This window comes from Lutra lutra, chromosome 7 (assembly GCF_902655055.1).
Source record: "Lutra lutra chromosome 7, mLutLut1.2, whole genome shotgun sequence".
Taxonomy (NCBI): domain Eukaryota; kingdom Metazoa; phylum Chordata; class Mammalia; order Carnivora; family Mustelidae; genus Lutra; species Lutra lutra.
The window spans coordinates 50,828,223-50,851,749 of NC_062284.1; the positions used below are offsets into that span (position 1 = coordinate 50,828,223).

A 23,527-nucleotide genomic window follows, 5' to 3' on the forward strand; every position below is an offset into this window, starting at 1 on the left:
ATTTGCGACAACGTGCATGGAACTAGAGGGTATCATGTTTAGCAAAATAAGTCAATCGTAGAAAGACAACTATCATATGATCTCCCTGATATGAGGGAGAGGAGATGCAACATGGGGGGTAAGGGGGTAGGAGAAGAGTCAATGAAACAAGATGGGATTGGGAGGGAGACAAACTATAAGTGACTCTTAATCTCACAAAACAAACTGAGGGTTGGTGGGGGGAGGGGGGTTGGGAGAGCGGGGTGGGGTTATGGACATTGGGGAGGGTATGTGCTATGGTGAGTGCTGTGAAGGTTTAAACCTGGCGAGTCACCCTGTACCCCTGGGGATAAAAATATATTATATGTTTATAAAAAATAATTAAAAAAAAATATATATATATATAAAAGAAAGGATGAATACCCAACTTTTGTAGCAACATGGAGGTGCCGCACCCGCACCAGCGACTGTGCAGCATGGCAAGCAAATCGCTTCAATGGCTGCTAGTCCAGGGGTACGTGCCTGAAGTGGCTAAGCCCTCTGGTATTGGGTCGCAGAAGCTCCCAAGAAGCTGTGTTCCACTCCTGGGGATCTGCTGGGCCGCATTTAGCACCTGGGTGTTTCTTATCACCATTGCTTTAGGCTTATTGTTTCTTGGCAATCGCTCTCAAATAACAGAACTGTTACAAATAAAGACTCTGATCTAGGTCAAGCTTTAATCATTATGCTTAAGAATTCTTCGGGGTCTTTTGGGGAAATTTTAGACGCCTTACAAAAGTTAGAACTAGGAAGACTTACAAGAAATAGGAATAAAAGATCCACACAAAGTGAGACTAAAAGTAAACACGATAAGGATGAAGATTATTATAAACATTTAGGATTAAAAGTACGTCGGGGAAATCACACATTGCAAGTAAAGATTGAGGGAAAATGGTGGACGCCTGGCACGTATACAGGTCCTTATAAATTGCAACCCACTAATGCACTAATTCCTTACACAGGAATATATGATTCAAGCCTCACGCGGTGGGTTACTCATAAGGGAAGGAAAGTAAAATATAGTTCCCTAAATAGATGGACAAAGGTACAATTAATCAATATCCGTTAGGTCGGTTCGCCCCGCTGAAGGGACTAAATAGGCAATAGGAAACTAGTCAAAACCACATGTCCAGCAAGTATAACCTCAGGCTGAATAGCTATTGTTTAGGCTAACTTTAGGCTAATACGTAACCAAATGTTAGGCTATTCTGAGTAAGAAACATCATATTTGATCCTGTGCCAATGTTCCATGTACAATGCATATAAAAATTGATATTCACCGCAATAAATCGCAGCAGCTGATACACGCCTTGAGTGTGCCTCTCTGTCTGTCACGCCGAATCCACCCCATACCTGCTTATCCAAGGATCCCCCCGCAGACTCACCGCTGACAGTCCGCGGCAGCTGGCGCCCGAACAGGGACCTTGGGACAGGTATATTCTTTTTCTCCTATTTCAGGGGTGGATAGGATCTCACCGAGGGAGCTGCAGTCCCGCCTGATAAAGAAGGTATAGCAGGTTAAGGGTGAGTAATAAAGGAATATTAAGTGCATCATGGGCGGCTCAGGATCAAAAGGTCAGAAACTTTTTGTGTCAGTTTTACAACGCCTTCTCACTGAACGGGGGTTAAAAGTAAAAGAGGGCACAGCTATAGAATTTTATCAGTTCCTTATGAAAGTTTCCCCATGGTTTCCTGAAGAAGGAGGTCTTAATTTAGAAGACTGGAAACGGGTCGGGAGAGAAATGAGACGGTATACAGCAGAGCATGGGGAAGAATCAGTCCCTCGACAGGCTTACCCCATATGGTTACAAATGAGGGAAATCCTAACAGAACAATCAGACTTGGTATTGTTATCAGCAGAAGCTGCCTCCATAACAAAAGAGGCTACAAAACTTTGTGGAGATAATAAAAAGAATTATGGTTCCACTCATGGCAAAGATTTGCCTAATACTGATAGTGATGATATTCTTTCTCCTGAAGATGAGGCTGATTTAGAGGATGAGGCAGCACGGTACCATGAAGATCAGGATGATTATGTACTAATGGCTCGCCCCAAAGTGAAACATAAAAGGCCAGTCCCTGCCCCACGTCGAAAGTATATGCCTCCTGTGGGATTTGCAGGAGCCATGGCTCAAGCAAGAGATGAAGGGGATACCTCCTTCGTTTTTCCAGTAGTATATACTGGAGATAGTGATGATGAGGATTCTCCTGTCTGGGAACCATTGCCTTTAAAAACTCTAAAAGAATTGCAAGGAGCTGTAAAAAATATGGGGCCTTCAGCACCCTATACCATACAGGTGGTTGAAATGGTTGCTAGCCAATGGTTGACTCCACACGATTGGCATCAAACAGCAAAATCAACCTTAACACCAGGGGATTATGTAGTATGGAGAACAGAATATGAAGATAAATGCAAAGAAACAGTACAAAGGTACTCAGGTAAACGAGGCTTGAAGATAACTTTAGATATGCTGTTAGGCACAGGAGCTTACCTTACCCCTGTGTCCCAGATTAAGCTAACAAAAGCTGTATTGAAGGAAGTTACTACTAATGCAGTTCTAGCATGGAGGGCTATTCCTCCACCAGGGGCCAAAAAGACTGTCTTGGCTGGAATAAAGCAAGGTAATGAAGAACCATATGCAGATTTTGTCTCCAGACTAGAGGAAGCCTTAAATAGAATGATGCCTCATTGCGAAGGCACAGACATATTATTAAAACAATTAGCATGGGAAAATGCCAACTCCTTGTGTCAGGATCTTATAAGACCCTTGAGACGCACAGGGACTGTGCAAGAATATATTAAAGCATGCATAGATGCTTCCCCTGCAGTGGTTCAGGGGATGGCCTATGCAGCAGCCATGAAAGGACAGAAATATACTGCCTTTATAAGACAAACTTATGGTAATGGGAAAAGACCCAATGGCCAATCAAATCAAGGGCTTACATGTTTCTCCTGTGGGAGTTCAGGTCATATGAAAAAGGACTGTCCAAAAGGGACAAAAGAGGTCAAAAAACCCCCACCAGGTGTATGCCCCAGATGTAAAAAGGGAAAACATTGGAAGAATGAGTGCAGATCAAAATTTGACAAAGAAGGAAATAGACCTTAACCTTTATATAGATTCAAAATATGCGGCTGGCCTATTTCCTGCTCTGGAAACTGCAACCGTTTCTCCTCGAACAAAAATCACTAAGAAATTGAAAGAGTTAAAAATATTGATACTGCAAAGAGTCAATAAATATCATGTTGCACATATAAGAGGTCATACTCAATTACCCGGACCTCTTAGTCAAGGGAATGCTCTTGCTGATTCTTATACAAGAATCATGACAGCTTTAGAAGAAGGAATTAATAGTCACGCCTTGCATCATCAGAATGCACAGGCTTTAAGGTATGAATATAAGCTGACCAGAGAACAAGCTAGGGAGATAGTCAAACGATGTAAACATTGTCCAGAATCAAATAGTACACAGAAGATGGGAGTCAATCCTAGAGGATTAAGACCTAATAACATTTGGCAAATGGATGTAACACATATCCCAGAATTTGGAAAATTGAAATATGTGCATGTGACAGTAGATACATATTCTCATTTAATTTATGCCTCAGCTCGAGCAGGAGAAGCTACAAAGGATGTTATGCAACATATGATAGCCAGCTTAGCATATATGGGCCGCCCTCAACAGATAAAAACAGATAATGGCCCTGCTTATACATCAAAAGGATTCCAAAGATTTTTGGATAATTGGCATATTCAATGCAAAACAGGAATTCCTTATAACCCTCAAGGACAAGGAATTGTGGAACGGACTCATCAAATTCTTAAAGCACAAGTGCAAAAATTAAGATCTGCTAATTCATATTATTCTCCCCATCATATTTTAAATCACGCACTATTTGTACTTAATTATTTAAATCACAATGATCAAGGTACAACTGCCGCAGAAAGACATTGGAGAAAGCCTGAAAATGATAGGCATCCCTTGGTAAAATGGAAGGATCTTTTAGAAGGAGTTTGGAAAGGGCCCGATGTGTTAATTGCCTCTGGACGAGGCTATGCTTGTGTATTTCCACAGGATGCAGAATCCCCCATCTGGATCCCAGATCGGCTCATTCGGCACTGCTCAGCAGAAGCAACGACCGAAGCGAAAACGAAAGCACAGACGACAAATAGCAAGTTCAGCCGGATGCAACTGGAGAAGAAAACAAAAAGAAAAGAAAGTTCCAACCTTCACTCAACTGCGAACGCTAACCCAAGAGGCAAAAGCAATCCTGACGAAAACTCAGACACCTGATCAACCTATGTATTTGTTCTTGGCAATGTTAGCTGTACTTAACGGTCAGATGACCCTGGCCGATGCAGAGAGTTTTTGGGCATACATCCCAAAACCTCCCTTATTACACCCTGTAGGTTGGCATGAAGGAGAACATGTTAAAGTAATGACTAATATTACTGAAATTTTAGGGGGATCCCCTGATTTCCACATGGGCCAAAATTCTTCAGGGTATGTAAATTATCAAGGGCTCTCTGATGCCCTGCCCATATGTCTCACACTTAAAGGAGTCCCACCTCCCGGATGTCTGTCAGTCAGCTATAGAACCTTTCTGACAGACACTCCAGAGGCAAGCAAGGAATCAGGACAGCGTAAGAACGTACCAGAAGGTAAGAGACGTATGTGGGAAATTCAACTACAGACTTTGGGATATTATAATTATAATGATACAGTAGATCCTAAAGAGAAAATCCCTAATCATTTAAAACACTGTCCTCTTAAATATAAAAAAGATTATTACTGGGAAGGATATGAAGACGAATATCCTCATTGGCTTGATTGTGGCTTTATGTATAAGGGATGTAAATACCATCCTATGGGGAGTAAAGAAGAGATATGGGATTTCTCTATGTCTTCCCCTGACTACAACTACAATGCTTATTTGATAAATAACACCAATAAATTCAATAATTACCAGCCACCAGCACAGCAGCCCATTAGTAGATGGTATTCTGCAGGATGGGTATCACCCATTTGGTTCTTAAAAGATATAATGAATGATAAATTCTTTCCAGGACAAAGTGATCTGTTTAGATTAACTGCTGCAGCTAATATGATTTTAGTGAAGGAACCTAAGAGTACTGCTTATACAATTCATGCTGCTATAGCCTGTGTGCCATATCCTTTTGCTCTTTTAATAGGATCTAATAAGATGATACATGTGAAAAAATATGGTAATTCATATGAAATTCATTGTCCTGCTTGTATTTTATCAAATTGTATTGATTCTAACTTTGATAAGAACCTATCTACTGTAATTGTGGTCAAAAGACCTTCTTACGTATTAGTGCCTGTAGATTTAGGAAATAAGACATGGTATGAAAATTCAGCCTTACAAACTTTGAAGACACTCAATGAATTGATCAGACCTAAACGCTTTATAGCAGGTCTCATATTAGGTATCACTGCACTCATTGCTATCATAACATCTTTTGCAGTTTCAACCACAGCGTTAGTAAAAACAATGCAAACTGCACATTATGTGAATAAAATGCATAAAAACATAACCTTAGCTCTTTCAGAACAACATATTATTGATCAAAAACTAGAGATCAGATTAAATGCTTTGGAAGAAGTAATATTAGAATTAGGGCAAGATATGGCTAACCTAAAAGCCAGGCTGTCCACCAAATGTCATGCAGATTTTAAATATATCTGCGTAACTCCATTGTCATATAATGCTACTGAAGACTGGAATAGAACTAGAAATCACTTACTAGGAATTTGGAAAGACACAGATATTTCCTACAACATGAGAGAATTGCAGGATAAAATAACAGAAATGAGCAATGCTCATCTCAGTTCCTGGGACATCAATGGATTAGCTTCTTCCCTCACTGAGAAAATTAAAAATTTGAATCCATGGACATGGATTCAATATTTTATATGCCTTGGTGTAGGAGCTTTATTAGCGCTCATTGTCATTATTATCTTTCCCATTCTTTTTAAGGTGTTACTACGGTCCCTAGCAAACCTCAAGGAGGAAGTAGCTATCATTCGTCTAAAAAATAAAAAAGGAGGAACTGCCGCACCCGCACCAGCGACTGTGCAGCATGGCAAGCAAATCGCTTCAATGGCTGCTAGTCCAGGGGTACGTGCCTGAAGTGGCTAAGCCCTCTGGTATTGGGTCGCAGAAGCTCCCAAGAAGCTGTGTTCCATTCCTGGGGATCTGCTGGGCCGCATTTAGCACCTGGGTGTTTCTTATCACCATTGCTTTAGGCTTATTGTTTCTTGGCAATCGCTCTCAAATAACAGAACTGTTACAAATAAAGACTCTGATCTAGGTCAAGCTTTAATCATTATGCTTAAGAATTCTTCGGGGTCTTTTGGGGAAATTTTAGACGCCTTACAAAAGTTAGAACTAGGAAGACTTACAAGAAATAGGAATAAAAGATCCACACAAAGTGAGACTAAAAGTAAACACGATAAGGATGAAGATTATTATAAACATTTAGGATTAAAAGTACGTCGGGGAAATCACACATTGCAAGTAAAGATTGAGGGAAAATGGTGGACGCCTGGCACGTATACAGGTCCTTATAAATTGCAACCCACTAATGCACTAATTCCTTACACAGGAATATATGATTCAAGCCTCACGCGGTGGGTTACTCATAAGGGAAGGAAAGTAAAATATAGTTCCCTAAATAGATGGACAAAGGTACAATTAATCAATATCCGTTAGGTCGGTTCGCCCCGCTGAAGGGACTAAATAGGCAATAGGAAACTAGTCAAAACCACATGTCCAGCAAGTATAACCTCAGGCTGAATAGCTATTGTTTAGGCTAACTTTAGGCTAATACGTAACCAAATGTTAGGCTATTCTGAGTAAGAAACATCATATTTGATCCTGTGCCAATGTTCCATGTACAATGCATATAAAAATTGATATTCACCGCAATAAATCGCAGCAGCTGATACACGCCTTGAGTGTGCCTCTCTGTCTGTCACGCCGAATCCACCCCATACCTGCTTATCCAAGGATCCCCCCGCAGACTCACCGCTGACAGTCCGCGGCATGGAGGGGACTGGAAGAGATTATGCTGAGTGAAATAAGTCAAGCAGAGAGAGTCAATTATCATATGGTTTCACTTATTTGTGGACCATAACAAATAACATAGAGGACATGGGGAGATGGAGAGGAGAAGGGAGTTGAGGGAAATTGGAAGGGGAGGTGAACCATGAGAGACTATGGACTCTGAAAAACAACCTGAGGGTCTTGAAGGGGTGGGAGGTTGGGGGAACAAGGTGGTGGGTATTAGGGAGGGCATGTATTGCATGGAGCACTGGGTGTGGTGCAAAAACAATGAATACTGTTACGCTGAAAAGAAATTTTTAAAGAAAGATATTTCCTTCTTAAGATTTTTTTAAATTGTAAGATGTATATATATCTTATATATGCATAATGTCATATATATAAATATACACATTGTGTGTGTGTATACTCTCTCTACATATATGCCATAGACAGGGAAAGAGAGGTTGTTCATTTTTTTTCCCTCTATCAATCTTATCTTTTAACTGGACCATTTAGTCCATTTATATAATGTAATTATTCCCTTTTATCCACCTCAGTCAATATCTACTACCTTATTTTGCCTTTTCTATTTGTCTCATTTTTCTGGTATTTCTATTTCCTATCTTTTCTTCTCTTCTTTTGGATTATGGGTGTATTTGTCTGTTATTCTGTGACAGCCATTAAAGCTGTTCACAAACAGCTCTCTTCTTCTAGGCACCTAGAAGGATCCTGTTTCTCTGTCCCTTGTACTTAAATGTTAACATGAGGCTTTTTCTGTTTAATGAAGTGTGAATACAAGTGATATGTGACCCTTCCAGCAGAAGGGTTAAGAGCGGCCCTGTGGGCTGCTATTTTTTTTTTTTTAAGATTGTATTTATTTACTTGGATAGAGATTGGGTGGAAGGCAGAATGGGAGGGAGAGAGAGAATCCCAAGCAGGCTCCACGCTCAGCCTGGAGTCTAACTTGGGGCTTGATCTCATGACCCAAGGTCATGACCTGAGCCAACGTCATGAGCAGGTTGCTTAACTGACTGAGCCACCTGGGCATCCCAGTGCTATGTTGTCTTTCCTTTGCTTCTTTGATTATGACAGTGTGTGTCAAGATGAAGCCTGTGTCAGCCTATTTCCCCAAGTGAATACAGCAGGCAGAGCCCCTTAGCTAGACCAGGATAGATATGTAGTGGGAAATGAGTAAGAAACTTTAAACTACTGAAAGTTTGAGTTTGTTACTGCAGCACAACCTAAACTATCCTAACTGATCCACAGTCTACTTATTCCCTCTGCTAGTTTGGAATTCAAACCCTGTGTTTCAATTCTTTTCATTGTTTACCTTAGAAATTCTCAAATGCATAATAAACACAGACAAGTCTAATCAGTACTTTTAGTCATCTCTTGAACACTTGGCAATTCACATCACTTCCAAGTTATGTTCCTGATGTCTATTTTAATTTTATCTTCTTAACTCAACAACACATCATTGGTTTATATACTCAAGACATCGTTGATTTGTTCACATATTTATCATCATCTTTTTTTAATTCCTTCCTGAATTTCAGACTTCCATTGAGTAGCTTTTCTCGGTAACCTGAAATCCATGCTTAGACATTTTTTTAGTGGAGGGCTGCTTTAATGAAGTTATAAACTCCATTGGGTTTTGTTATATTTTATTGTCTTGTCAGCAAATGCCTTATTTTATCTTCATTCCCAAGTGTCAGGGTAAATAATTCTATGTTGGTGTGTTGAGAAACCAGAGCTGGTGTATTCTGTTAAGATTATGATGTGCTGAAGAGGGGTCAAGCCATCCACATGGTCAGGTTACTCCCTCATCCTTCCAGTTACCACTTTGGGGAGTGAAAAACCCAGGGTTCCGTTTCAGGACATGGACACAGAAGCAAAATCATAAGATTTGTTACTTACATTTCTCAGAAATGGGGAGATGGAGAGTTGTGGGGAGAGAATGAATTAATGGCACAGTGAACCAGAGGAAGGAGCAGTCCTCTGTCACTGGTCAGAAGCAAGCAGGAGAGAGAGAGCAAGGTAACAAGTACCCATCCCTTAAAAAGTGGTTGATGTAGAAGTCACTAACTTTTTACCTGCTCAGCTCTAAGTGGTTATTTATTTTATATTTAAGAGGTAGGGGAGGAAGGGCAGAGGGAGAGGGACAGGGAATCTTAAGCAGACTCTCCGGTGACAGGGAGGAGCCTGATGATGAGGTAAATCCCAAGACCCTGAGATTATGACTTGAGCTGAAATCAATGCTGTATGCCTAACCGACTGAGCCACCAGGCGTCCCTCAGAGATTCTCTTACCTGAATAAAGGCAATCTTTTGAGAGTGAAACTGCCCTAAGTCTCCACTGGGGAAGTTTTACAGACTGGAAGAGGACAGGCCACTCACACCTACATAAGCAAACGTTATCACAAACTGTCTTGCTTCCCACTTGTTCCCTAAAAGTTCATTTATCTCCCCCAAAAACACAAAAACATGATCCCATTTATATCCTATTTCCCTCCCTTCCCTCTCCTATGAAGTTAATCTAGAAACCTCTATCCCTTGCTATTCAGGGAGCTACTTCTTTTGTGCTCTGACACAGGCATGCGAATAAACCTTGTCTATTTTCCTGTCAGTCTTTTTTTATTAGGGACATTACAGGCTCTCTGACATGAACCTAAGTGGTTAAGGGAAGTTTTCCTCCCAATACCACTCCAGATGATATGCGTGCTATGTGGGACAAAGAGACAGACCAAAGTTGGATGGAGGATAGGGTGCTGGGCAAATTACAGAAACATAAAAGTAAAAGCTCACACCATACCACATCATCCTCACCCCACTGGCACTTTCCAATTCATACTTATTAGCATGCTGACTTCTCGAAGGAGTTCTTGGATATCATGTGGCAACATAATAAAAACTCTTCCCTTTAAAGAATTCTGTTCTTTCTACTAAGGTCCCTCTCTTCTCTCCTTTTCCCCTTTCTTCCTCTCCTCAGGGCTTCAGAACTGCCTACTTTTTTCAGTTCAGGTTTTTACAAAAAAAAAAAAAAAAAGCCTGGGAGATCCTTTACTTCACCCCTACTTTCTTAGGAAATCAGAGATGGTTCCATGTCAATGACACAGATTCTTTATGGAGGATCTCAACAGCACCCTATGTGAGGCATCACTAGAGCTAGCATTTATCATGCTTTCCAAGGACCTCTCCAAGATTTCTGCCCATCTTACCTTATTTTGTCCTCATAATAAACCTAAGAGGTACATATCGTCATCCCCATCTCAGGATTGAGAAAACGGAGGAACAGGGAAAGAAATTCAGTTCTGGGAGTTGCCCAGCTCCTCAGATGTTAAATCAGAGTTTGGACTGAGACCATCTAAATCCAGAGCAAGGAGGGAATTATGAGTACTCTCATTCCAGAGGAATGGAAATTGTCACCCAGAAAAGAAAGGTCTCTTTTTAGGAGGTGTGAAATCATATAAAAATTCTGGGCATGACAGACTCCATCTTGAATCTCCATTTTCCCTTCTGCCCAGTTTTGAACTGGGGAGAAAGACCTTTTGAACTAGCCAGACACAGTAATTGTTTTATAAGCAGTTGCATATAAAGTCAATGGGACACATGGCAGTTGGTTCATAAAACTGCCAGTGTGGCCTTCTGATGACAGATGATTAATTCATCAGATCAGGAATCATATGGTGTGGTAACACCAATGCATTATTCAACCCAAGCATAAACCAGCAGGGCTCAGTCTGTCAGAGCCTTCTGCTCCCTGATGCAATTCAGGTACTTATCCCCCATCCTTTGTCCCCAACACCCTGCTCTTCCTGTGCAGGAGGGTGCTTCTGGGGCGTTTCTCCAAAAAACCCAATCCTGAGACTTCCCAGTAAAGTCTTCAGTTCTTTTTCAGTTTTCCCTCTCTTTCTCAGTTAACAGAAGGAAATCTCTGCTAAGAAATATGGTGTTCTCTATTTTTTCTCCAAAGGGGATTTGGGTGGGGGTTTTTTGTTTTTTTTGTTTTGTTTTGTTTTTTGGGGTTTTTTTTTATAGGTAGTTTGCAATCCCAGCATGGGGCTCAAACATGCAACCACGAGATCAAGAGTCTCAAGCCCTGGGGGCACCTGGGTGGCTCAGTGGTTTAAAACCTCTGCCTTAGGCTCAGGTCATGATTTCAGGGTCCTGGGATTGAGCCCCACATGGGGCTCTCTGCTCAGCAGGGAGCCTGCTTCCTCCTCCCTCTCTCTCTGCCTGCCTTTCTGCCTACTTGTGATCTCTGTCAAATAAATAAATAAATAATCTTAAAAAAAAAAATAAAAGAGTCTCATGCCCTGGTGACTGAGCCAGCCTGACATCCCTTGGGGATTTGGTTTGACTTTAGTTCCTCTCCTCCACTCTGTCCTTCCAGGAGCGGTTGCTATGACCAAGAACTGCCACACACCCATCTTCCACATGCAGGAGAGCTGAAGTGGCCAGCAGTCCGGAGGTTGCAGATCTCCTCCTCCTCCCTGAGGGGGCACTGCCCATACCTACTCCCTCCCAACCCCCAGACCTCAGGTCCTTGCAGCTTTCCATTGGTGCTGCTGGATGCCCACAACCTGCCCCCCCCCCCCAGAAGAGGTGTTGTTGGAATTCCAGCCATGCCTGGACCCCTGGGGAGACGGAGGATCTCCTTTCCCTGCTGTTCTGAGGATCACATGTTTATGTGTCCTTTGCAAACCTCCAACCACTATTTGTTGAGAATGGCCTCCTGAGATGACAAGGACTTTGCTGGGGTTCAGACATCAATACCGTTGTAGCCAAGCCCTTCCCAGCAGTCCTGAAAAAAAAGTGGTGTGGACGGTTCCCTACAATGATTCCTTCCTCACAGGTCCTTGGTTTCTACTAAAGTGAAACCAAGATGCTCCTCCCACCTATATTTCCTTGGAAGCCAAGCCCTTTTGTAATCTGTAAGATTCTCTTTCTAGGGATCCAGGGATCACAGAGACTGGCCTTCTGCCTCTGTGCTAGAGACCAAGCTAGAGATCCAGGTCAGTGGCTGAAGAGGTGGTCTCAGGGACGCCTTCTACTTCTCTGTTGGATTAGAGGGACCAGGTTGGCTGAGGTTAGCACCTGAAAAAGCTTGAACTGGACCAGTATGGGGATGGAGCATGTGGGCTGCAGAGAACCATAGGCACTGGGGGAGGGAAGCATCACTCGGGAATACAATGGCATCTCTCTATGATGCTGGTGTTAGGCACTGGGCCGTCGCCCTTGTGTTGGAGGAAGACAGGCCCCTGTCTGTCTATCATGATCCTGGAGGTCATGTGGTATTTCAGGGATTCAGTTTAGCTCATGGTTTATTCAAAAGGATTTTCTAATAAGCCCCTTGAGCACTGGGTATAAATGTATTTGTTTTTTAAATATATTTTATTTATTTTCTATTGTTTTAAAGATTTTATGTATTTATTTACTTGAGAGCAAACCACAGAAAGCACAAGCAGAGGGAGCAGCAGAGGGAGAGGGAGAAGCAGACTCTGCATTGAGCAGGGAGATGGGCTCGAGGTGGGGCTCGATCCCAGGACACCCAGATCATGACCTGAGCTCAAGGCACTTAACAGACTGAGCCACCCAGGTGTCCCCTCAAATGGATTTTAAATTATAAAATTTCTAGTATTCAGACACAGGACTGTAGGATTTTGGTTCACTGTCAAGTCACTACCCAGAGGTGAGGACCACCTCTCTCCAGCAAGGGGGACTTAAATGCTCTTGGACAAGAGTGTATGTAAGAGTCTCAATCCTTGGAAAATTGCACAGGAGGAGGGATACCTTTCTGGCTGACCGAAAGGGAGACTGTGAGCCAGGGAGGCCACAGGTAGGAGCTGGGGTTCTTTCTCAGGCAGTGGTTTTTCTCTTCTCTCCCTTTCCTGGCTAGGCTCTTCCAGAGGAGTGAGACCACCATGGCTCAGGAGAGGTTCTTCATCCTGTTCCCACTACTGGTCCTGGTGCTGCTGGTGCTGGGCTGTGTCCAGGTTTCTCTGGCCAAGGAGTCTCGGGCCGAGAAGTTCCAGCGGCAGCACATGGACCCAGACACCTCCACCATCACTGCCAGCTACTGCAACCAAATGATGAAGCGCCGGAATATGACGGTTGGACGGTGCAAGCCAGTGAACACGTTTATCCACGAGCCTCTGCCAGATGTCCAGGCTGTCTGCTTCCAGGGAAACATCCCTTGCAAGAACGGGCAGCCCAACTGCCACCAAAGCAGCTCCAAAATGCACATCACCGACTGCCGCCTGAAGAAAGGCTCCAAATACCCCAAATGTGACTACCAGACCCAGCAGCTACAGAAATCCATCATCGTGGCCTGTGAAGGGAACCCATACGTGCCAGTCCACTTTGACGGTTCTGTGTAGGTCTGCACCTGAGGCCAGAACAGCGAGATGCCCCACCTCCCTCTTGCGGCACATGCTTCTCCCCTCTCCCTTCCTTGTTCTGAGGGACAGAACTCCACTCAGGGCTCATATCCAAAACACATGTGTCCCTGCCCAGGGCTTGCCCCTGTGTGGTTTGGGGGGTGAAGGGAGCCCCATGTGAACCACTTCACTGCTTCTTTCAATAAAACACTTTTGCAACCACCTGGATTTCTGAAGCTGTCGCCATCTGGTACTGTCTGTGTGATTGCTTTCCTGCTCGGGTGAGAACTGAAAATCTGGGTAGAATCATTACGTGCCTTTGCTCCTGACTCTTGGTTCTCAGTGACCTGAGATCATTCCTTTGCTCAGAGATGCCTTGCTGCCAAATATGAAGCTTTTAAGTATGCACTATTTGAGATGAAAGGGAGCTACAGTCTGGGACTGTCGTGTTGGGTGAGCTGATGGAGGGTGAGCTCAAATACCAAAATCTCTGGCACAGAAGGAAGGACAGGGTGACCTCAAGAAGAGCCAGCCAGGTCTTCTTGGGCAGGAGTAGGGGATGAAATTATGATCCTAAATTTTCCTTTTCCTTTTATTGAGTGAGCTATTACCAGATCACAAAAATGGCCATCTCTTAGTTGGAAAGTCAGAATCTTCCATTTAGGAGCTAGAGGGGTCTGTAGAGATTATTAAATTGAAGGAGAATAAGTAAATTTTGACGTGTATCCACTTTCATGGGAAGAGCCTGCCTAGAACACTGTAGAAAAAAATTCTAATAAGCGATGTGGTTGAACAGTAGCCTCCGTTGAGGGCAGGATGGACATAAATGTGTGTGTTCCACTGACCATCCCTGAGATAATGTAATCCCCACTTTTACAGAGGAACAGCCTGAGTCTCAGAAAGTGTAAGTGATTTGCTCATGGCTGCTGCTACTTAGTGACACAGCTGAGACTAGACCCCAGGTCTCCTGGCCTCCAGTCCCATTCTTTCTGCTACCAGAGGGGACTCAGGAAGAAAATCCTGCAGTCTTCCTTTTCCTAAGTGCAGTGGAGGATGGCACCTGGGTGGCTCAGTCAGTTAAGTGTCCTACCCTTGATTTCAGCTCAAGTCTCTATCTTATGGTCTCAGGGTCATGAGTTCCAGCCCTGCATTAGGCTTCACTGGAGGCCTGGCACCTACTTTAAGAAAACATAACTCATAAGAAACAAACAAAACCCCCCTAATTGCTCTGTATGGAGCTATAGCTCTTTCCCTGACCTCGCTGGTGGCTCTCTCTCTCCTGTTTCCAGGGCACCAGGTCTGTGAGTACTCCGTGTCTGGCACCACTTCTATAGAGCCCTTGAACATGCTTAGAATCAGCTTCTGTTATCACTTCATCATCTCATTGGACCCCCTGTTTCCAGAAGCATCTGGCTCCTAGAACTAGAGAAAAGCCCTACTTCACACCAGTCTGACCAGTTCAGTCATTGTCCTTATGCACAAAATTCATAAATGTTGGAAGAGACTGTGTTTCTCTTAAGTGAAATGAACCTTTTGCTTCTGAAGAGGGGAGAAAGGCTGTGGGTGACAAGGGCCAGACATCCCTGCATTTCTGTGGTAATGAGGATACCACTCCTTACTAGCAATGAGGATGAAGAAGGGAACTTAGAGTATCTTGACAGGTTCCTTGGGCCAGAATTTGTCTTAAGTTTATCTCAACCTTATTCCCAAACCTAAATCTCCTCATTTCCCTCCTGCTGGTGGTAAGAGAACACTTTCCTGGAGCCTTTAAGAATACCCACTTGGGGTTTTGCTGCTTCACTATTGGCACATTCACCAGCTCTGGCTTCTGACTCCCCTCATGTTCTGGGCCTGGGACTGCTCGGGGCTTCATTCTGTGGAAGAAAGTGACAGGTGGTGACAGTGGTCCAGACCATCACACCTGGGGAGTCTGTGGGGAGGGAAAGTGCTCTGAATAGGAGGACACTGGGAGAGGAAAGACAGAGTCCTGCCATAGAGAGGGTCAGGCACAATCAAGGGGAGAAACACCTCAGATAGTCTGGTGACAAATTGGAGGTCTCTGTTCAGTGGGGAGACTATTGCTACCCCACAAAGAAAGGAGTACTAACCCCTTCCAAGAAACAAATCTGGGCAGATTAATTGGAAATTTGAGGTGCCAACATATTAAGGTGAGTATCTGCTTCAAGGCAGAAATGGCCATATCCAGTGATTCTTTTAAGAAGGATAATGCTAATTTCTAGAAAATTCTTCAAAACAAACAAGCTTCAGAAATTCTGCATTCCCAAAGAAACAAAAGTGAAAATGGACTTCATCAAGATCAAAAGCTTCTGCACAGCAAAAGAAACAGTCAACAAAACAAAGAGGCAACCCACAGAATAGGAGAAGATATTCACAAATGACAGTACAGAAAAAAGGTTGATATCCAGGATCTATAAAGAACTTCTTAAACTCAACGCACACAAAACAGATAATCATGTCAAAAAATGGGTAGAAGATATGAACAGACACTTTTCCAATGAAGACATACAAATGGCTATCAGACACATGAAAAAATGTTCATCCTCACTAGCCATCAGGGAAATTCAAATTAAAACCACATTGAGATACCACCTTACACCACTTAGAATGGCCATAATTAGCAAGACAAGAAACAATGTGTGTTGGAAGGGATGTGGAGAAAGGGGAACCCTCTTACACTGTTGGTGGGAATGCAAAGTTGGTGCAGCCACTTTGGAAAACAGTGTGGAGACTCCTCAAGAAATTAAAAATAGAGCTTCCCTATAACCCTGCAATTGCACTACTGGGTATTTACCCCAAAGATACAGATGTAGTGAAAAGAAGGGCCATCTGTACCCCAATGTTTATAGCAGCAATGGCCATGGTCGCCAAACGTGGAAAGAACCAAGAGACCCTTCAATGGATGAATGGATAAGGCAGATGTGGTCCATATACACTATGGAGTATTATGCCTCCATCAGAAAGGATGAATACTCAACTTTTGTAGCAACATGGATGGGACTGGAAGAGATTATGCTGAGTGAAATAAGTCAAGCAGAGAGAGTCAATTATCCTATGGTTTCACTTATTTGTGGAGCATAACAAATAACAGGAGGACATGGGGAGATGGAGAGGAGAAGGGAGTTGAGGGAAATTGGAAGGGGAGATGAAACATGAGAGACTATGGACTCTGAAAAACAACTTGAGGGTTTTGAAGCGGGGGTGGGAGATTGGGGGAACCAGGTGGTGGGTATTATGGAGGGCACACATTGCATGGAGCACTGGGTGTGGTGCATAAACAATGAATTCTGTTACGCTGAAAAGAAATTAAAAAAATAAAATAAAATGCATGTGTTTCCTTAGAGACATGTTTAAGGAATGAGTTCAATAATACACACCTTCAACCTACACTGTGCACCCAACATATCCCAGCACAATCTGTATCACACACCCTGGGACACCTCCACCAATCACACAACATATAACATATTGAAGTGACATAATTCATTTAAGGAAGGAAGACCATTCAGGATGGGTCAGTATAAGGAGATTCACAATCAGGAATATCCCTGGTTCAGTAAAACAGAGAAGCCATATAGAACTTAATCTTAAAAAACTGTACATGGAGGGGCACCTGGGTGGCTCAGTGGGTTAAGCCTCTGCCTTCGGATCAGGTCATGATCTCAGAGTCCTGGAATCGAGCCCCGCATCAGGATCTCATCTCAGCGGGAAGCCTGCTTCCCCCTCTCTCTCTGTCTGCCTCTCTGCCTACTTGTGATCTCTGTCTGTCAAATAAATAAATAAAATCTTTAAAAAAAAAACTGTACAAGGAGATCAGATACATGAGGGCACAGGAGTACTCCAGGAAGAGAAACTGTGAGTGGTTTTGATAGGAAGAAAGAATGTAATGATGCATTACTCTAACTAGTTGGAAAATGTTGGCACATAAATGCAAAGGATAGAGTAGCAAGGGCTGTTGATGGAGGCAGGGGCTCAGCTTGGGAAGTATTGGACACTCCACTCGAACCTCTGGACATGGGTAGATTTCTATTTTTTGATGTCTAACAACTGGATGCCCTCTATGCCATCGACATACCCATTCAAGCCATAGTGGAATTCAGTGTAGCTGCTGTGCTCTCTGTATCTCTTTTGGTTACCCTCCTGGTAGCAGTGGAGTATTTTGAAGGGATGCTGGGCCCATATGTATACATTTCTGTAATGGTCTCTCCACTTCCTGAGGCAAATATGCTCAATTTCATGCCAAAAAGTATAGATGAAGATGCAATAGTTTCTGACTTGTGGATAGTTCCTGACTTTGTGGGATCCTTGAATGTGTTCCTATCAATTCACCTAAGCCACCTTGGTTGAGTTTCTCACGGGGCCACCTTATTATCGGATAGTCATGAAGGGTAGCAGAGTTTGCCACTCCAAGTGTTACCTCTTGGGCATAAGGATGATTTTGAGCTGGTGATTTTTAAGAAAACACCAACACAGGAGAAGCTCTGAAACCAGAGTGGAAGTTAGCCTTTTTATAGGAACATTTCCATTAATAAAGGAAATTTCCATTTTAAGTCTATCTCCCTCCTAGTATCAGAAAGAGGAGCATGACTCTACAAATCACAAGAAACTCTTATCAACATAAAGAAAGAAAGAAAGAGGGAAAACCTCTTATAAATGGAGAAGCCATGGACGTAAATATACTTGACAAATATGACCATTGTTTGCTGGGTTTTTCCTGGCAGCCTCCATAATTGGCCACCCCACCCTCATTCCAACATCTTCCTTTTGTCCTTAGCTGAAGATGATATTCAAGGTGGTGCCTTGAGCCATTTAGGGACATTTTATTCAGTTTTTCTGGATATCTCCAGTATACATACATACAGGAGATGTATGCTCTTTGTTTTTCTTTCTCAATCTGATTTTATTACAGTGGTAATAAAAGAACCTAGAAGGTATCCACCAAAAATTGTAAGGAGACATACTGTTTATTTGACATCAAGAATTGTAAATTGGTGTATACTGATTATAAAACCCAAATACTGTCCAACTAGAGACCAAATAACAGGGGTTTGTGGATAGAAAAGAGGAATGCTTTTTTTTCTTTAATATTTTATTTATTTACTTGAGAGAGAGAGAGAGAGAAGGAGCTCATCTGAATGAGGAGAGGGGCAGAGGGAGAATCAGACAAACTACTGACCAGGGAACCAGACTTAGGACTCCATCCCAGGACCCAAAGGCAGACTCTTAATTGAAAAACCACCCAGGCACCCTAAGGAGAATGCCTTTGTACATTATTTACAAAGAATGTTGATGGGTGTTGGTGCCAGAAAACTAATCTTGAATAAACATAATTGGTAGCTAAGGTGATCACAATGCAAAGTCCAATGGATACTGTAGCAAAATGCAGGTGTTCTGTAGTCTTTAGAGTCTTTAAGGTTTAGCCCAGTTCAAACTTCATGAGGCCACCCAGTGAGGGTGTGCGTAAGGACCACCTCCTTAATGACCTCTCTGCTCCATTTTAAACCCCCTTGACATAAGTAACTATATTTATTTCTTGTTTTGGAGTAAACTCTACCCACATCCTGGGGCTCAAACACATGACCAAAGATCATGAGTCATATGCTCTACCAACTGAGGCAGTGAGACAACCTATTGATGACTTTATTTTCTTTCAGCTTTCACAGAGGGCAGAGGGCAATTGTTCTTTTCTGTTTTTTAGTCAGAATGTTCAGATAATACCCAGAACTTCTCTTCAAAGCATGTTAGTAACAATGCCATACTGGAGTATAGTCTCTTGATTCTCTCCTTGGTTGGGAAATATGTCAACAGGATTAGAAAGAGAAATACTGGGGGGCACCTGGGTGGCTCAGTAGGTTAAAGCCTCTGCATCGGGTCAGGTCATGATCCCAGGGTCCTGGGATCCAGCCCTGCATCAGGCTCTCTGCTCAGCAGGGAGCCTGCTTCCTCCTCTCTCTCTGCCTGCTTCTCTGCCTACATGTGATCTCCATCTGTCAAATAAATAAATAAAATCTTTAAAAAAATTTTTAAAAAAAGAAAAAGAGAAATACTGGTATTTATAGAAACTCATTGGTGTTTCTATACAAAAACTCTGGTGCACCTCAAAACCCAGCTCAAGTCAAGCATTCCTTGAATAACAGGGACTCATATGCTGATAGACTGAATGGGGGCTGTATCATGACCACGTTATGAAGGAGTTCACATTAGTTGTGTCTTTCCATTGTCAGCTTTAGTCAATCGTAAAGCAAAGTTAAAGCACAATTAGAAAGCAGGTTAAGTGTTCCAAACTCAATTGAATTTCACCATGTGATTCAACTTGGCTTCTTACACAGCACACAGAGCAGGACACAAGACAAACCGCAGCACAAGGGAGATAACAGAAGGATGTAGTAAGTTAACGAACCAAACTCAAAGTCAGTTTGTGGGTGCACAGTTGAGATAAGGCCTTGGTCATGTCCTGGTCAGCTCTGGGCACTCACTGCTTCCTCTGTTCCAGCAGGGAAGAATCTCAGTTCTGTCTGGAGATTAATAGCGTAGAACCGTTGGAGGCAGTTGCCTTTTTATGTGGTCTCTGACATAGGGGGTTAAGATCTGAAGAGTCTGACAGTTCGCCGTCTAATCCTCCCCTTTCTAAGGGGATTGAAATGGTTTCAGGCTCCTGCAGACCTTTTCTGGTTCTGCTCCTTATTAGTTCTGGGATGTCAGCTGACACTGGTCCCAGGGAATATCTCCTAACTGCACTACCTTTAACTACTGTGTCATGGCTTGACAGAGGGTCCCACTTGACATGAGAGACTCCATCTTGCTCTCTACAAGTTGTCTCAGATCTCACTCCATAAATCCAATGACCCTCTGGAATTTGGGGTGAAGGAGGAGGGTAAAAAGACAGGAATTCTGGGCACCTGGGTTTGGAAGACTTGAAAGATGACTCTGAGAAAAATTAAGATGTCCATCATGTGGCCACATATCCACAGCCCTTCCTAACAAGTTCATGGGAGCCACTGAAGACCTAAATCAGGTAGTGACTGTGAGTGCAGAGAGAGGCAGCAGGGAGAAGCCAGGAGGGCTGACCTGTGAAGGGGCAAGCTCAGAGAGAGGTCCACAGGTGTCCAAGGCATCCTATTTCACAGTGTATTTATTATAAGACTTCGGCGAGGAATTTTGAGAATCAAAGGAAGCAATGCATGTGAGAGTAGTTTTGTAAACAATAAGTTGTTAATGTAGATCTATATTCTTCATAATATCATCATAAGGTTGCTCTACCCCAGTCATTGCCAGTTTTAACTGGTTAACCTAGTGTTTCTAAAATAAGTATGGTATTCTACTTTTGAGATGGAAGACAAATGATTGTGAACCCAAAGCAGACATCCAACAATTCAACTCTGAGCTCAGCCATAAGCTCTAAGGCTTCTCCGAAGTGAAGTCATTAGGAAGCACCCTAAACTGACTGGTAGGAACATATCCCTTTATCTCTGCAGAAATCAACTACCAAAGCAGCCCAGGTAAGTCAGTTAACCCTTGATTTTGAGAGCTGTTTAGTGGGTCTCCTTCCTCTGTAACAGACGCTGCTTGGGTTACAGCTTCTAATTTGAGTTCCTAAAGAGATATTATCCCTTGAATATAAATTTAAAATAGTTTGTTACTTCTATTCTTTCCTTAAACAATTTCCTTGATTTAACTCCTTTCTATTAATTCTTTAATATTTCCTTTTGTTAACCATCACTCAATTTTTTTCAGCGTTTTGGTACAACTGTTTCTGAAAACCATAATAAAAGTTAAATGTCTTCATGCAGACTATAATAATGTCTTAGGGTGTCTGAACCTAGAATCGATGGGCTTCCAAGGACTCCATGGAAAGAATTGATAGAGTCATGAACCAGTATGGAGTATTAACCTCAAAAATAAACTGCCAGTTATTTTACCACCAAAAGTGGGCTTATTCAGGAATAGCAGAGAATCAGGGACAAGCAAGCTACAGCAAAAGTGTAGGCAAATGCCCAAACAAAGAAGAAGAACACTTTTTCTAGAGGAAAGGAAGAAGTTTGGAAGGCTGTTATAAACAGAAAGTAAACAAAAACAAAAACAAAACAGAAAGTCCAGTGGCGTAAACAGGGAATTGGAAGTGTGGTAGATTTGCTTTGGCTGGATTGTGACAGACTCAGCTGGAGTGTTAGTAGCAGGATGGGGAAGCCTATCTTTCTGCTGGGCTAGTACAGTAGTTTGCCTTGCAATGTAGTCTTGTCCCTTGGAGCTGTAATTGGTGTGAGTGGTAGGGCAATAGAGCGCCCCCTGCTGGCCACACAGCCACTCTAAACCAGGTTTCCATTTATTAATTTTCACAGGACGGAAAAAAATTAACATCTTTATTTTCACTAACCTGCCACTGAGATTTAACAATTCCTTCAGTTCTGGGGGCACCTGGCTGGCTTATTCTGGAGAGTGTACAACTCTTGATCACGGGGTCGTGAGTTTAATCCCCACATTGATGTAGAGGTGACTTAAATAAATACAACGTAAAAAAGAGAGATTTCTTTCTGTTGGTAGTCTTTTTTGTTATTTCCCTATCTAGCTACTGTGAACAATGCCTCATTGAACATAGGGGTGTGAATATCCCTTTGAGATCTTTATTTCAATTCCTTTGTATAAACCCCCTGAAGTGGGATTTCTGGATCATATGGTAGTTCAATATTTTTTAAAGATTTGTATGCTTGTTTGGGGTGCAGGAGAGGCATAGCAAGAGACTGAGAGAGAGGAAGAATCCCAAGCAAACTCCCCAATGAGCATAGAGTTCAATATGGGGCTTGATCTCCCAACCCTGAGAACATGACCTGAGCCAAAATCAAGAGTCAGACACTTAATTGACTGAACCACCTAGGTGCCCCAGTACTTCTATGTTTCATTTTTGGAGGAATCTCCATACTGGTTTCCATAATGGCTGCACCAATTTACATTCCCACCAATAGTGTACCAGGGTTCTCTTTTCTCAGTATCCTCACTGTCTTGTGTTAGCCTCAATATTGGAGAGTGATGCCATCAACTATGGCCTGTACATTGCCCGCACTATTCGTGGTTAGCCCCACAGACGTTTTCCCACTCAGAGCTGATCTTGTGGCTGGACCCACCCTTGAGGCTCTTAGTTTGTTTGCAAGATACACCTCAGCAACAACCCTCAGGGAGTTTTGAAAAAATGAGGCTAATAAGCCTCATATGGTCAGGAGGGTATATGGCCCAGCCAAAGCCACACAGTGATGTCTTGAGTAGAAAAAGAGTGCACAGACTTGGGGCTCTACCTTTATTGGAGTCAAGGGTGGGATCCCCAGGATTTTGAGGTTTCACTTTTTTTTTTTTAATTTTTTTTATTTTTTTTCAGCATAACAGTATTCATTATTTTTGCACCACACCCAGTGCTCCATGCAATCCGTGCCCTCTACAATACCCACCACCTGGTGCCCCCAACCTCCCACCCCCCACCCCTTCAAAATTCTCAGATCGTTTTTCAGAGTCCATAGTCTCTCATGGTTCACCTCCCCTTTCAATTTCCCTCAACTCCCCTCTCCTCTCCATCTCCCCTTGTCCTCCATGCTATTTGTTATGCTCCACAAATAAGTGAAACCATATGATAATTGACTCTCTCTGCTTGACTTATTTCACTCAGCATAATCTCTTCCAGTCCCGTCCATGTTGCTACAAAACCTGGGGATTCATCCTTTCTTTTTTTTTTTTTTTTTTTTTTTACAGCTTTATAAACATATATTTTTATCCCCAGGGGTACAGGTCTGCGAATCGCCAGGTTTACACACTTCACAACACTCACCATAGCATATACCCTCCCCGATATCCATAACCCCACCCCCTCTCCCAACCCCCTCCCCCCATCAACCCTCAGTTTGTTTTGTGAGATTAAGAGTCACTTATGGTTTGTCTCCCTACCAATCCCATCTTGTTTCATTTACTCTTCTCCTACCCCCTCGACCCCCCATGTTGCATCTCCTCTCCCTCATATCAGGGAGATCATATGATAGTTGTCTTTCTCCGATTGACTTATT

The 23,527-nt window shown here is 42.8% G+C and overlaps 2 protein-coding genes across 2 annotated transcripts in view; one reads left to right on the forward strand and one right to left on the reverse strand.

Moving 5' to 3' along the window:
* Nucleotides 1-23,527, reverse strand: part of LOC125105325 (epididymal secretory protein E3-beta-like) — a 164,917-nt gene that overhangs the window by 87,455 nt on the left and 53,935 nt on the right. The window lies entirely within an intron of this gene.
* LOC125105327 (ribonuclease pancreatic) lies at nucleotides 12,045-13,694 on the forward strand. The gene is made up of 2 exons (XM_047738708.1): nucleotides 12,045-12,101; nucleotides 12,986-13,694. The coding sequence occupies exon 2, from the start codon at nucleotides 13,011-13,013 to the stop codon at nucleotides 13,464-13,466; it is 456 nt and encodes a 151-aa protein (XP_047594664.1). The 5' UTR covers nucleotides 12,045-12,101; nucleotides 12,986-13,010; the 3' UTR covers nucleotides 13,467-13,694.